Genomic DNA, 16153 nt, shown 5'->3' with positions numbered 1-16153 from the left:
TAATGCTGTTACTGTGTGAAAATAAGAAAATCATAAATTATTAGGGTAGGGCTCTATAACTTTGTAAAACAAAATTCGTGTCTGTGCTGGGTATAGAGTTAATACCTAAAAGCTTGCTCTTCTGCAGAGTGTCTCAAGGGAAGTGTTTTTTCCCCTTCTCCACATGATGTTGGTGTTGAGACCAATAGAGTTTCCAATGCCATGTGATGCCTTCTGAAATGAAGTTCCATTTGTGGAGTATTTTTTGGTCTGACATTTTGACTTTCTCCTCAGGTTTTTGAAACTGAAGTGAATGCTTCCACTATGATGGTAGAAGTCTAATTATTGGTAATCTCTATTTGTTGCAGTAAATTTAATGATACATAATATCTTCGCTAAAAGCTTCCAGGCAAATAAGAAAAATAATTGGAATAAAACATGCCGTACTATTCAAGTCGATGTCCAAATGCTTTTAAACTTTGAAACCTAAAACTTAATTTCGTGTTCTCTTTACCAATTTAGTTGATTAAATTTGAAAATGACTAAGACTGGAGCAGTAAATTATTTGTAGCAAAGATGTGTAATGATGACTCATACCCAAACAGTGGGAAAATTCCTTCTCTTCAGGCTACCAGTCCTCAGTATTGATCCATTAAAGTTCTGAGAAAATTTTTTTTTTTAAAAACTATATTTTAGCAAATTGCTACTCTCAGCTTGGGCCACTGATAGCAGATTGTGTGTGAGAACAGTCTGTCAGAGCTGATCTAGTTAGCGGTGTCCCTGCTTCTGCGGGGGGGTTGGACTAGATGACCTCTAGGGGTCCCTTCCAACCCAAAACATTCTATGATTCTATTTACTTAATAAAAGCAGAAAAAGTCCGATACTAGAGGAACACAGAAAAAAACCCAAAACAGTAGTATTGGGATAACAGGCATCTGGAAAAACAGCTATTTCTTTACCTTTACTATAAAGAAGAGTATGGACTAGAGATTTGTTGGAGTAAATGAATGTGGGGATTATTTAATGAAGTACATTTTTATACTTTATCATATCCAAATGGTTCTATGTCCCTGGTACCTTAGTGCACTGTAACTGAATGGCATCATGTAAAGCAGTGGAGAGAATAGAGGTGACAGGAGAGCATTAGGACTAAGAATGAAATTAACATGTATACAACTAGAAAATTATGGCAATACTGGAAGGCCAAGATAGATTACAGGAGATGATGATATAAACATGTAACAGATACACTCAGTGGATTCAATGAAGGATACATCCAATGGTAAATGAGAAAAATGGAAGCTGAGTTGCAATAATCTGTACACAGGGAGGATTAAGGGGGGTGGGGGTGAGTGATGAATGTGTAATACTACAATCTCAGACTATGGCAGCTGTCAGTCTAGTTTAATATTCTGGTTTTATTGGTTACTTTTTGTTCTGTTTTTTTCTTTGTAAATATCTTGTAAACTGTGCTGTGTAAGTTGGATATCTTTGCAATCCAAGCAAATAATAAAATTTTAAAAATAAAAACAAACCTTCACACATTTTACAGCAACGTCGTGATTGAAGGAAGAGCACAGTGACATGCAGAAATGGAAACAAGTGGTGAAGGACAGGACTGGGAATACTTGATAATAGCAACACTGCCAAATGCTTTATATTGTGAAAGGCCAGCCAGATTCTTCATCACTGAAATTAGATGTATTTCAAGTAGTCTGGGTCATCTGTCTAGCGTGTCATATTTTTTGGAGATCTTTACAAGCAACGCATATTCAAATCCTGCTATTAGCTAAGCAGTACTTCTCTCATTTGCAGGAGAAACAGTGACAAAAAGCTAGATCCTGATCTTAATATACTGGTGTGGTTGGGAATAATCTGTTTGTGGTCTTTGCTTACGTAATGGGGTACGTAATAGTCTAGAGAAATAGTGTGTTAGATGGGACCTATTTAGCTCAAGCTGATGTTAATTTTCTGGTGTGTAATTGTATATGACCTTGGGAGAAACACCAGAAAGCGGTTGTAACTGCCTCTGCATCACAGTTCTTCCTTATTTCTTTCTTGTTTTGGAGCATGAGTGTGGTAGTTGCAGTTCAACCTATTTTATGGAGGGGAGTATTAACCAGACAAGTCTTCTCACTTCCTTTGGACAGCAGAACTAACAGTGACAATAACTGTAAAAGGGCATCAACCATCAGGCTCGGCCTTGACTACATTAGAAACGTACGTTTCCAGTGTCCACTGAAAATGCTGCTTTGTGACAAGCTGGTACCACAAAATAGTACCCATCCACTATGAAACTGATGTTACAGTCAATATTTTTTTTCAGAAATGAAGACTAAAATGTTGGAGGTTTCCTCTCTCCATTTATGAGAGAAGGAGAGAGTATTCCTTTGAAGTTCTCCTGATTGTTATTAATACTAGGAATCTGCCAATACCTCTTTCCAGTTTTTATTTAGCTGTCAACTAAATATAAAAAAATATTTAGTTTTCTCTGTTTATGTAAGTATTAACTTCTTTATTCTTAGCTCATTTTTTTTCTTCCCATCAGTTGGAACCCAAATGCAGGCTGACTAGCATCTGGGCGTAGATTAATTTTGTATTGCAGTGGTAGTTAGCCACACCGAGTGGGCTTAATCAAGTGAGGCCCTATTGTGTAAGGTGTTATACAAATTCATAGTAGATATTTCCTTTCTCAAACAGTTTAATATCTCATCAGATGAGCAAATTAAAGGTTGTAAGGGAAATGGATGCAGGTACATACCAGCATTGAAATATACCCACAGGTTGCGTCGTGAATGCACAAGGGAAGGCCCCTGGCTTCAGGAGTTTGTAGGTCTCGTTAAGGAAAATGGCAAAAGCTTTTAGATTTTTGATCTGAGATGTTAACAAAAAGAAGTCTTTACTGGGAGAGATGCTTTTTATTTCTGGCAGTGCTATTTTTTTGGTACTTGCTGTGAGCATCCTCTTTAACAAGAAATGACAGTAAAAGATTCTGTGCTGTAAGGGAGCGGCAGTTTTGATTTGACTACTGTTACAATATGGCTGTTTGTTGAAATATACTTGTGTCTTGGAGGCATATATTTGAATTAATTTGTTTGCATTACATGGGGAAAGGAGGTTTCTGATGGCAGAAATGTTTTGGGGTTTTGGTTTTTTTAATGTCTGGCTTCTGCCACCTATCCAGAATGCAGACCAGTTAACCTTTCCAGAGTATCAATCTTTATTTCCTTTTTCACTTTTAGTCTTAATATCTGTGAAGGAGCCTTCTGAGGCCAATATGGAAAGACTTTGCCCTGTTCTTTCAGAAGACATTTCTTCACAAGGGTCCACATCTGGTCCAAGAGAAATCAATGAAACCATAGCGACTGAATTAACTTTACCCGATGAAAAAGTAACTCAAATAGAAAACATACTTGATCTCTGGAGTGGAAGTCTTAAGGTACTTATTTTGTATGGAATCCTTAATAGAGATGTCAATATGTTGTAGGATAAGTGAGAGTGCAGGAAAAGTTGCAGTGTGATTGCGCTGGGAAATGGTTTTCTTACTGATTGTTGTTGTTGCATACTGCATATAAGGACTAGAATACCTCGTTTCAATAACTTTGGACTAACTTTCTCCATTAGGGATGTTCAGTTGTTATCGTTCAGTAGTTCATTATGTATGGTAATATTTATAGATATAAACAGCCTGTGTAACGAAGGCATCACTGTAAATATTCATGTCTCCTTAATTGCTAAGTATTTTAAGATTAAAATATTAGGGAGGAGGGAATAGTTTTACTAATTGCACTGCTGTCATCCCTTTAACTTTTCAGACAAATGTTCTGACTGAATTGAAAAAATGGAAGCTTAGTTTGGTTGAACATCACAAGCTTCAAATGAGACAAGAAAAAGATAAACATGCTGCACATGTGAGACAACTGAGCAACGAGATGGAAAACCTGAAGGAGCTGCTACATACTTATGAAATCTCTATTGGCAGAAAAGATGAGGTTGTAGTTAAATTTCATAATTGAACAGTTCCTCTCTTTTTAGAAATGCCCACAATGAATTTTTGGGTCCATCTGTTTGGATAACAAATTCTTGCAGCAAGAACATAGAGAAGTAAATAATACATTTAGACTGTATAATAGAAAAAGAATCATTGTTTTTAATAATATTGTCCATACAATGGAAATTTAATGTGTTGTATGTACATATTTTGCATTGTTTGCTTCTTAAATCTAGGGTCTATTGTTAACTTTAAGTTTTTCCTAAAAGTCCCAGTATTTGTCACTGTTGCCTACTGGAGTTGCTCAGATGTGACTGATGGCAGAATCTAGCTTAAGAGGTTACGAAAAAAAACCCGCAAAATACTCAGTGATTTGGTGTACCAAATTTGCATATGCCTGGCCTAATTTTTAATCTGGAAACCTCAGCTGTTTCTGTATATTGATTAAAACATATTTAGAGGTTGGTGGTAGAAGTCCCTAGTTGCATTCTCTGTCCAGCAGGCCACCTTGCCTCGGAAATGTTTTGATTGCTGTAGGCCTATGTGGTGTCTTTCGTGAGATCTTTTAAAGAGACTAACAATTCTTAGTCAGCTTTTTCTAGTTCTTAGCAATTCCTTAGCTTGTTTATTCTGTTCAGAAAATTGAATAAGCTTTCTGGAAATAAATAATTTTTTTACACTTCAGTTAATTAATAATGCACTAAAGCAAACTTTTAATATTAATGTTCCTGATCTATCAAAATTGTCTTTGCAAATAAGTGATTCCTTCTGACCTTATGCTACAGGAACATTCAATTATTAGAAAGTAGCACAGAAGCCTGCAGATGTAGGATGAAACAAGAAGTCATTTGAACTTTTCCTAAAACCATACAGTGAAAGTGTTTAAGTGCTGCAGTCTGAGTGTTGAAGCCACAGGAGTTTTACTCCTGATTTGAAGTCTGATTATTGTTTCCTGCTCGGTTAGACTAAGCGGAAGATTTAGAAGAAAGAGTCTGTTGAAAGCAAATGCATAAAGTACATTCTATTTGACTTTACAAAGATCATAGCTATTGAAATAGTGTTAATAAATATTTTTGCAGGTGATTGCTAACTTGACCCAAGCATTAGAGAGGCAAAAGGAGAGAGTAGAGTTGATGAGAAAGTTTACACTGTGGCGGATTCAGCATGTTAAAGCCAAACAAGAGGTATGTGTGCCAAATAAAAATGCAATGCAAATGAAACCTCTGAATTCAAAAGGGTCAGAGTTGCTGCGGTTCCTGCTACAGTTTGAAGAAATGACAATGTTTCTATTTTGATGTGTTTGACAATGTCAAATAACAGTTTGCAAACATCAATTCTAGAAAGAATGCTGCTGTCAGAATACTCTCTGGGATAGCAAAAAAATCAAACCTATACTTGTCTTACATTGCTCCAATTACTGTGATCAGCTCACAACAAATCACCATAGTTTACACTATCTGCATTTTGTAGTAGGTGCCAAGGGAATCTATCTAAATTGCAAACACATTTTTGGGGGAAGTCACTTTCGCAATTAAAACTTCAGCTGCACTCTTTTCTCACACTGCCGAAACTTGAAGTAGCTAAGAGCTTAGTCGCACAGAAAATGTCGGGCATTGCGTCGAGCATCTAACAGTTAACAGTCTGCTAAGTGAAGTATGACAGAAAAGAAGGATCCCATGTCAAAACTGCAAACCTTCCCCATTCCAGGCTGTTAAAAAGGAGAAGCTGTATTCAGGCCCTTTGTTCATTGGTACAGATTCTTGGCTAGACTCAAGTTCATTGACGCTATCCAAAACTCTGCTGATTTGCAGAGAGGTTTAGCCTTTTCTCTTGTCCCTCCCTCTCATCTTAGAATTTACTAGTGATTTGGAGTCTGATTTTTACTCAGCTCTTTTTATTTTTTCCTAATTCATTTCTGAAAAAATAATTTAATGCTGAAATACATTGGTGACTGTTTTGAAATAGAGTAGAATAATAGAATTGTCTTAAAGGACTTTTTAATAGACTTCAGGGTGCTTTTAAAAGATGGGTGTTTTACGCTAATCATCTGCAAACTTTGTGACTGCAGGTTTTACATGGTTCCTGCAGTGAATCAAAGTGTGCCACATACCTGCATGGTTACACCATATATGTGAGGTTGTTGTTGAAGTGTCATGAAGCTAAGAGTAAAAACAGTTTTGTGTAACCTAGGAGTTTGCAAATACAGTTTCCCATACTGGAGACAGTAACGCTCCATGACATGTGCAAGAGGAAACACTGAGCTGCTGATGCTATGTTGTGTACCGCTTCACTGCGGCACATGAGCTCAGTTTAGGCATTCCTACTATGGTCTATGTAGTAAGTCGTAAAATAATCAACTCGGTTTAGGCATTCCTAGTATGGTCTATGTAATAAGTAGTAAAACAATCATCCACACTCTCTTGAGTACTTATATTTTTAGGAAACCTGAACTTGCATATGATGTGGTTATATTTGTTTCCTAAGGAATATGCAAATAGAATAGCAGACAGACAATTCCGGACAGCTTTGATGAGGAAAGTATGGGCAGCATGGCGCTCGCTTAGTGAAGAAAAATGGAAAGAAAAAGTAGCAAAAGCCTGCCAGTTAAGGGCAGAAGATGTCTGTGTTCAGCTCACCAATGATTACGAAGCCAAAATTGCAGAGGTAAAATAAGGTTTCTTTTCATTCTTTTGCTCCTTCACTCCCCTTACCCCCATCCCTTCAAAGTATCTCGATCTCAGCAAACTTGAAAAATGTGAGGACTTTCCCAGCAGAACAGAGCTCCCAAGTATGCAAGGAGAACTAAGGTGTCTGCTATGGTTTCTAGATGTGACTTTTTTTTTTTCCCCCCCGTGCATCTGATGTAAAATGTTGCTGATCTGCACACACAGGTGAAGTAAATTGGACTCTTTCTGAAATGAGACAAATTTCTATTTGCCCACCAGTAGGTATGGTGTTTGTTTTGTAAGAGCACACTTAATATTGGCTATGTGTTTTGAAGTCTTACTGAAGAAGACAATGGAAATAGAAGACCATTATTATTATGAATGATCATGATGAGTACAATACAGGCTTGTTAGATAATTTTTAGAGCTTAAGGCAAAGCTAAGTTATCAACATACACACTGGTGCACAGTGAGTAAATAAAGCTTTAAGATATACTTTTTAAAAGCTTTATATTTTAACAAGAAATTAAACCTAGAATTTTAAGAACAGGCTTACCAAATATGGTTTACCAGCGCAAAAACAGTAAGTAGTGAATTACGAAGGTACATTGGTCTGCTTTTTCTCAGTATGTTTAGTTCTTTACAGTAGTAAGAAAAGAGAGATTTCTGACGAGAATTCACCCTATGCTTAAATAGTTTTCTGGGAACACTACTTCTTTTGAGCAAATCCATGTTCCTGTGGAAATCTAGCTTGTGCCAGATGCCTAACTTTTAAAAGACAAAAACTTGCAAGATAGATTTCTGCTTAGCTGTTTATGTAGGGTCTGAAAGTTGTTTCAAATGCACTCTTGTCCTTGGTGTGCTATAGTACCAATAATGTGCTGTATTACAAAAAAAATGACAAGCAGCTCTTCATCTCTGGTGAAGCAGAGATTTTGACGTGAAAATGCATATCTTTGTAAATGTCAATCGAGGAATACGTTTGTAGTTTGCATTCAGAAGTACAAGACAGCTGTTTCCCTTACTCTCTTTTGTAGCTAACTGCTACTTTGGAACAGACGAAAGCTGAGATTATGCGACTGCACAGTGAAAGAGAACAGTATGAAGACACCATGAAGAAAGCCTTTATGCGTGGTGTATGTGCTTTGAATCTGGAAGCAATGACCATGTTTCAGGGCAAGGACAGTAGGACAGATACTGGTCAGTGTAAAAAGCAGCTCTCATCTAATAGTATGTGGGGGGGTTTGTTGGGTTTATTTATTTGGGGTTTTTTTTGTTTGTGTTAAAGGATTCTCCCTTTTCTCTTTGGTTTTTTTTGTTTTTTAATATGAGGGCTTGTGGTAATACAGAGTTTATCAAACTCTTACTGCTTTAAAAAGTCTGGTTGAATATGTTGAGAAATGCTCTGATGCTGAAGTTTGTACTGCTGTAGTTGGAAGGTGGAACATGTTCTGTTCATCCCGCCTTGCTGTGGGGATGGTAACCTGCAACTGAAGGCAGAACCAGAAGCCAGGGATGGCAAACTTAAAACACTATGGAAAATTACCCAGAATTCTGTCAGCACCCAGGTTGTGGGGTGGGTGAGGGACAATCCTGGAAAACCTTCCTCTGTTCTCTGGAATCTCAGTGTGCCATGAATCTGCTTTTCCCAGGCAGCGCTTCCTTCTTTTTTAATCTTGCCTTTTAATGCAAAATGGGCAAGTAAATCTCCCAGGCTCTGTATTTAGTTGGACTTCTGTGCCAGAACAGGAAACATCGGTGTAATTATATCAGCAGCACACTCATAAAACTTGTGCAGCTACACAGGAAAGACCTGCACACCCTTACTGATATAATGAAATCATCCTCTCGGAGTTAGACAGTCTGTAGCAGTAGGAGCATAATCACGCTGGTGCAAGCAGTCTACATTAAAGAGAAAACAGCTGTGCCAGCAGAAATGTCACAGCTCTACATGTGGCTTAACAACCAGCTGTACTGGCAGCAGTTGTTAATGGTTCTAGGCAACTCCAGTTGCTAAACTTAACAATCTTATACCAAAAAGATGTAGATATGAAGAAGAAATAAAAACCTGAAGAAGGTGTAAGAGCATATGTACCTGAGCAGTTGTCTGAGCCTGTTAGACATGTGCATTATTTGTGCAGTCGCTGAGCAAACTAGAACATGACATTGGCTAAGTGCAGTAGCTGTGTGCTAGTAAAAACATAGGATCTGTATTTGGGGAAGGTCAAGAATGAATGATTTCTTGAAGATACTGAGTTTGGGAATAAAGTTACAGGGCATCACCCAAGTACTTTATTTTTCACTGTTATAAATTAAGACCTACTATCTCTTGAAGCTTTATCTTACTTTGTTTATTGTTTTCCAAAAACATGCAACAGACAGTGAGTCTCCCAAATAATGATGGGTAACTGAGTGGTATGAAATAGGAAAGCATTGTTTCTGTAAACCTGTAAAGAAGAGGGGTAAGTAGGAAGGAAATGAAGAAAACAGAGCTGTAGAGCTGCCATGACCAGCCACTAGGGTTCATGGACCAAACATTTTGCTTGATTTTTCTATGAAGCAGGAGCTGATACTCGCATGATACTATACACAAGCACAGTACCTTAGAGATTTTGCTGTGATGGACAACGCTGGGGTGCCTGTACCCAACTTTTTGGACATCCAGCATCATGCTTTTTAATTTCCTGTGGTCACTGTGGTCCTGATCAGCTTCATAATATCTCACAGTCTCTGCTGTTCTTGGTCCCATGCCTGCCATCTTCTTCCACTGCCTCTTGTACCACCACCTTCTCCCCTGCCCCAGGCACACTCTCTTTCTTGCTACAGCCAGACGGTGCTTTTAATGAAGCTAGTTACATAATTATTTAACATGGTTTTACAACCGGTTATTTGCATTCTTCCTCAGGTATTACAGAACACTGATCAGGACATTAGGGGACTTCAAACATCAGAGTAGATGATTATTGTTTATTTGTAGATTAGTAGATTTGTTCTAGTCTTGTAATCTGTGGACATTAAAACTTCCATGTGCCAGAGTCAGTCAGTGGTTATATATTTATTTGAACACTGTGGTGCCACCTACAGGCGCTGGAAATAAAAGCAGAATTTGATCCCTTTACGTATCTATTATTATAATGTATATTTAGTATACATACAATATCCAAATAGTATACATATAATATGCATTATAATATAGGTTATTAGTAGCGTGCAAGCATCACAACCTTAGTGGGTCCATAACATTTTGAGTTAATGTTGATGGTCTAAAATCTATCTGGCTGTTTACTGACAGATGATTTTATTATTATTATATTATTATTATTGTTATTGTTGTTGTTATTATTATTATTATTATTATTATTTTCAACCTTTTTATATATTTTAAGGAACATTGAAGCCAAAAGAATTCATTACTTTTTACTTAAAAAACCTAACACTGCTTTTTATTGGTCTGTAACTATGCACTGTTCCTCTCTATGCTTAAGGCTAATGTATGTGTACACGCGTATATATGTACACAATGCATACTCTGGCATACTTTCACTCTTGTAATCTTTGAGTGTTGCACCAGTTTGAACTACCTTCCTTGTATTTTTCCTTCTCACTTCAAAAGAAAAACAAACCCCCACAACTACCACATGGTGTCACTCTAGTCCCTGGAATGAGGAAAGTTCCCTTGTCCTGGAACTGCTGCTAGCATCACCTTCTTCAGAAACAGGAGAGTAAATAAGAATGCCTCTCTCTGCTTCCTTTAAGGAAGTTTGTACTCTAAAGGAAAAGGCTGAAACTGCTGGGAAAAGATGTTGGGCTTATGTCTGCAGATTTGACCTCCCCAGCATGTCTGCATTGTGAGAAAAAAGAATCCTGGACAGATTTTGCACAGGCTTGGGCTTACCCAGGTGGTGGTGGGAGATGAGGGCTGTAGGGCGCCCATAGATGGTTCCAACCATACAGCCAGGATGTTGCCAGTATCCAGTCACTGCACATGGAGATAGAATGCTGCTGAGCATGATCTGTGGCTCCTTGAAATTGCAGTACGTTTTCAGGAAAGTTTGAATGTTTTATTTTACTGATGGTGAGCCCCCTCAAGGATCTTATACGCCCTTGCAGAAATCACACAGAAGGCAGTATGGCCTTTCTGTTTTTTTCTGCTCTCTGCCTGAACTGGATTTTGGCACTTAGCTTAAGAGCAGCTCCTGCACACTGGATTTAGTATTGGCAAACAGTACGGAGAACCTCAGTTCCTTGCACTACAAGTATATGACAGGTGCCACAGGGATGTTGAGGCATACCACAGGAACAAGTCCCTTGGAAAGTATTATTTCCACGCATCTGAAAAGAAGGGTCAAATACAGGAATGTTTACATGCATATATACACCTATAAAGAACAGGCTGATCCTTTTAATTAAATTACACAGAAATCCCAAAGGAATAGTAAAATTTTTACGGTGACTTATCTCTTTTTTTTTTTTTTCCCCTTAGGGTTTGCTAGATTATTTGCTGATCCCATTACTTTGTGTTTCTAATAATAGATGTAGGAAGTAGGAGAAATGATAATGGTACCGTTGTTGCAGGAAGGCTACCTCCTTCGCAATATAATCCCCCCTCACCACCACCTCCACCAGCAACTGCTTTTCAGCTGGAAGACATGGTAAGCCTGCAGCTGGAATGCAACTGTATTTGCTAGTGACAAAAATGAACTTCCATGGTTGGAGCTTTTTAAAGATAAATGCCATAGCCCATGAATTGAAGGAATTTGAAGACAGTCTAAGTGTAACAAGAAACCTATGGGTATGTTCAGACTGCATTGTGTAAATGAAGTAAGGGGCACAGCTGCTGTGACTTGCTATACTTTCATTAAGCTCTGTTTTTTATTTTAGTGAAAATGTGTAAAACTAATGAAGGCGAGGTCACCACATTAAGCAGAATTTGCTCTCTAATATTCTTTCTGGGAAAAAAGCTGTTAAGGAGTTTTTTAAAAAAACCAAAAAACACTGAGCTTAATATAATCTGAAAAAAAGAAAAGCTGACTTGACTTGAAGCTTCTTTTTGAAAAGTGTAGCGTATGCAGACGCTGAGGGAACTCAGCTTATTGTCCTGTCATGTCAGCTTATTCAGGTCATTATCCAGTAGCTTGGATGTTCTGGACCTGCCCTGGAGCCATGCTGAAGACGTTGCCACTGTGTAGAACAATTTCATGCTAGAGTGCAGGTTAAAACAGAGAAGATGTGCTTGCCTCTGTTCCTGATTTTTCATTCTAGTAATACCAAATGCTATTCACATCGTTTGTACAAATTTTAGACAGGTATTTTTAAATTAGACAGAAAACAGTAAAAACAGAAATAAAATATCTGCAAAGAAGTTAAGTTTAGAAGGGCAATTGGAATAGTAAAAAACCTGACTATCTAAAGAATAAAACTATTTTCTAGAATGTTAAATTCATTCTTTGTAAACTCTGGCTTCATTCACAGTTTTCTACCCACCTGGGTCATGCAAGCACTTCTCAGACCAGGCTAGATTCTGACTCTCCAGTAATCGTCACTAGCACAGCTGCAGGATCCGGTGTGGCATCAACTCAAAAACTGGTAACATGCTAAAATCAACTTTTTATTCTTTAAAGGCATAATTATAACAAACACTGGTTTGGGTATCATTACTTCCACATTTTTTCAGAGCAACGGAAGTACCTACTTGAGGAAACTGCCACAGAGTTTACATAGCTGTGTGAAGACACTAGCTTGCAAATGCTCATTAATGTCACGGGAACCCATTTATGTTAGGAGCAATTTTAAATTATCTGCGGGGGGATGGTGTGGGGAAGTGTGACAAAATGAAGAAAAGAAGAGCGTGTGTACATTTAAGTATAGCACAAGAAGAACAATTGGATACCTTTTTGTTCTGGAAAGAATGTGCTTTGCTTTAGCATCCTGCTGTTTGAAATGTCTCTCGTATTCCCTCTTCTGTATTTTTGTTAAACTGTCCTTTTTACTTTTCTCCACTGTCTTCTGCATTGCTCCCCTTTCTTTTTTCCATCTGATACAGTTTGCTACCAGCTCTCAGAGAAAGATGCAGCATTTCACTGCATGGAAGCTTTTTTGTGTCTGCTACATCACTGCCAGAAAGACTTTCCAGGGTGGTAGAAGTGCCTGCAGCTGTCACTCGAGTATGCAGCCAGAGAGCAAAGCTAAACTATTCCATGCTGCTTGATTTGTGTCAAATTAGCCTTACTCCCCTCAGGACAGAAGTCACTTGCTCGAAATGCTATCTCATACTTAGAGTGGAAGAAGACGGAGTAAACCAGGTTGCAACTAGGTGGAGCAAATTCAGGGGTGTATAACATAACTGGGTTACCTGTGACATCCCCTGTTCCATTTAGGCATGCAGCTGATAAAACTAAGCAGACATACTAAAACGTTATAAATATTATGTTTAGATTTTTTTTTACCAACTAATACTTAATTTGTTTGTAGCCTATGGCAAAAGTAATAGCATCTGCTCAACAGAAAGCAGGAAGAACAATCACTGCTCGAATCACGGGCCGAGCTGATATGGGACAAAAAGCCAGAATTTGTGGTAGTTTAGCAGTGATGGGAGTTGCTCCACCCATGAGTTCAGTCATTGTTGAAAAACATCATCCAGTCACTCAGGTAAGTCAGAATTAAGCTTGTAACAGTATTCTCATTACAACACGTCTGGTAGTAGTTTAAAGAAAAATTACGACTCTGAAGAGATACTAGACAAGGCTCAGACTTGAGTCCTGTTTAAAATAACAAATAGCCCTGTCTTTGGACTGGGTAGAAGGCACTGGTGAGGAGAGGAAGTAAATATTGCTGCTATAATCTATTTGTCTTGTTTCTGTAGTAATTATTTAACAGGTATAGTAGTCTTGGCTGTCTCTTTCTTGGCCAGCTCTTCCATGAGTCTTCCTCTTCGTAGAAGTGGTTAGTTGGTACAGCAGTGTTTGGTGTCATCACCATGCAACCACAGTTTCGTGGTGTATGGCAGGAAGAGTGACTGAACCAGAGGTGGTAGAGGCATAGATCAGACTGACAGGCTTACCATAGCAAATTACTGGGGAATAAAGTAAAACTCTGGCCTAGTCCTGAGGCAATCAAATTCAGCAAGCCTGCTGCTTGTTTTATTTTGAGTCTTACCCCTACCCGTCGCATTTATCCCAAAGAAAATACTGAAATAGTTGCATTAGTAGCGTATGAAACCAACGTACTAGAAGACTAAACAGTGGCCTAAATGGCCTAGGCAGTTTCTACACTTTTAGACCAATCTGAGCAAAAATAGGTTTTGACTAGAAGTGTATGAAACAATTGAAGATTTTTTTTTTATATCTATATTTTAACCTGTAAAGTAGGATCTGAGTTTTCTCTGTGCTCTCTGAAAGTCTGTTTTCTCTTCCGTGGTACTGCCAGAAGCAGCAGAGGTACGTTGGTCCCCTAATTTGAGCTGAAAATACTGGTAACTGTTCCTGTGAGGGATGTTTTGCTTTCACTCATTTCCTGCAGTGACTCAGAGCCCTGTGGCAGGCTACACATAGCTTTTGAGAATTTTGGCTCCTAAGCAGAAATTCATATTTCAGTTGAATGTCCTTAGGGGGTTAGAGGTTTGGCATGAGACCTTTCATTAAGAAATGGATCTGGATTCAGATTGTGTGACTAGTGTGACAAGTAGGGTACCTGAACTACTGTACCAAAAACTGACATCTAAAAATACCATAAATGTGCCAGTCCCAAAGATATATTCCACACACACTTTCTGCAAATAAATGGCTAAGTGGAAGTCAATCAGATTGAAGTATTTCTCTTAAATTGTGATGGGAGATAGTTTACCTTGATTAAAAGCAGAATTACTACTGCTTGTTGCAGTAAGGTGGCTAGTTTTCTGAGGAGAAAATTCATTGTTGTTAAATATATGCAAACCTTTTCCACCTTTTCCTTTCAGAGACCAGAGAGCTTTCAGAGACTTCCTCATAGCAAATACTGAACTTCAGAAGGAATGTTGGCATGATTAAAATTAACACTACAGAGGAAAATTCTGAACAATTTGTTAAAAAACCCAAACAAACCAACCCTGAAATAAGATTGAGGTGATAAAAGCTTGGGGAACCCAGTTAATTGGAAGTTCAGCACTTTGTGTTCTAAAAAGTACATTACAGATTAGGAAGGAAGAAAATTACTCATTCTGCTAAAGTAACACACTCACGCCCTTTATTTTTTTTTTTTTTTTTTTTTTTTTTTTTTTTTTTTTTTTTTGAGAAGTGTGTTTCAGTTTGCTGGATTGCAAATCTTTCTGTTTAAACTGCAGCTCACTTGGAGCTATTTTAATGGGATTTTTTTTTGTACTGTTAAGTAAGTGTTTTTATGTATGTGATTACTTTTCAGCAAACCATATCCCAGGCCACTGCTGCTAAATATCCTCGAACTGTACTCCATTCTTCTGGTTCCACCACTGTGAGACCTGCAGGACAAGTTGGGCGAATGCTTCAGGGCCAAACTCCTCATACCAGTGTTCAGTCAATAAAAGTTGTTGACTGAGTGAATATCTTTCTCACCAGTGGGGGTTTTTATCAAGGTACAATTTCAATCTCTTCCCAGTCTTTTCAGACTGGATGTAGCAAGGCCTAAAGTATGTATCATGTTTTTACCCTTTTCTAAAAAAAGTGGTTTTTAAAGTGAAAGTGCTTTTATAGTAAACGTGGAGGAGTAGAAAAGAACCTGAAATGTTGTTCTACCTCCAAACTATTTTAGAACTTATTTTTTTAAGATAACCACTTTTTATTTAAGGAATCTTTTGCACACTTTTAAATAAAGGATAGAATGTGATTTTTATCTGAATCTCTGTTTAGTTCCAATGTTACTAACACCTACTTTCAAGTGAAAATTAAGTTTATTTTTGTTATATGTGCTTTTAATTGCCTGTGCAACAAAGTGTAGTTAACGTGCATTTTAATTATATTCTACAACAGCAGTCTTAAATGGAGAATAACAGGGAGGTAGCCTTCATACCCAGGGTGCGACTTGAGCCAGGTGAGGTACTAAGTCCATTAAATTGTTAAACATTCCCATTTTCCAGGAACTTGATGCACACCTGTCAGGATCTAATAATTTGTGTTGTTAGATCCCTAATTCCAAAACCTGAGGATTTACCAGTCTGTTCATATTCCTGTGATGCTCTGCAGCCATATCAAAACAGGTTGCACACAGTAGGGCAGTTACATATAAGACTTCAGACTAAGATACAGATCATCACCTTTACAGTACAAACAATAAGATTTAGAACAAAATAATGTTCTCTCTAGACAAGGCAATTCAATTATTCCATTACATGATAAAACTATTGCTATTTTCTTATAGAGAAGACTACAAAGATAGACATTTTACATAATTTTTCAGATGTGAAATATATTCAATAACGAGAACCTTTAACCATGTTCAGCAAGACACTACTAAATATTAATTCAAGTAATGAATAAGAAATAGGTAAATAATTGCTAAATGAGTTAAG

General features: G+C 37.7%; 1 protein-coding gene across 3 annotated transcripts in view; it reads left to right on the top strand.

The window, feature by feature from the left end:
- Window positions 1–15209, top strand: part of POC5 (POC5 centriolar protein) — a 23716-nt gene extending 8507 nt beyond the window's left edge. Inside the window, exons 3-11 of one of the 3 annotated variants that reach the window (XM_035892816.1) lie at window positions 3222–3418; window positions 3795–3971; window positions 5050–5154; window positions 6455–6634; window positions 7674–7836; window positions 11212–11288; window positions 12109–12222; window positions 13108–13284; window positions 15031–15209. In XM_035892816.1, coding sequence (XP_035748709.1) covers window positions 3222–3418; window positions 3795–3971; window positions 5050–5154; window positions 6455–6634; window positions 7674–7836; window positions 11212–11288; window positions 12109–12222; window positions 13108–13284; window positions 15031–15183 — 1343 coding nt within the window. In that variant the 3' untranslated portion in view covers window positions 15184–15209. Of the gene's footprint in view, window positions 1–3221; window positions 3419–3794; window positions 3972–5049; window positions 5155–6454; window positions 6635–7673; window positions 7837–11169; window positions 11289–12108; window positions 12223–13107; window positions 13285–15030 lie in introns of all 3 variants that reach the window. The other 2 variants (XM_035892815.1, XM_035892817.1) reach the window with 2 other exon arrangements.
- The last annotated feature ends 944 nt before the right edge of the window (window positions 15210–16153 follow it).

Source organism: Egretta garzetta, unplaced genomic scaffold, assembly GCF_000687185.1.
Source record: "Egretta garzetta isolate BGI_Z169 unplaced genomic scaffold, ASM68718v1 scaffold424, whole genome shotgun sequence".
NCBI lineage: Eukaryota > Metazoa > Chordata > Aves > Pelecaniformes > Ardeidae > Egretta > Egretta garzetta.
The sequence above is the reverse complement of the archived record's forward strand: the minus strand, read 5'-3'. Positions and strand labels throughout refer to the sequence as shown.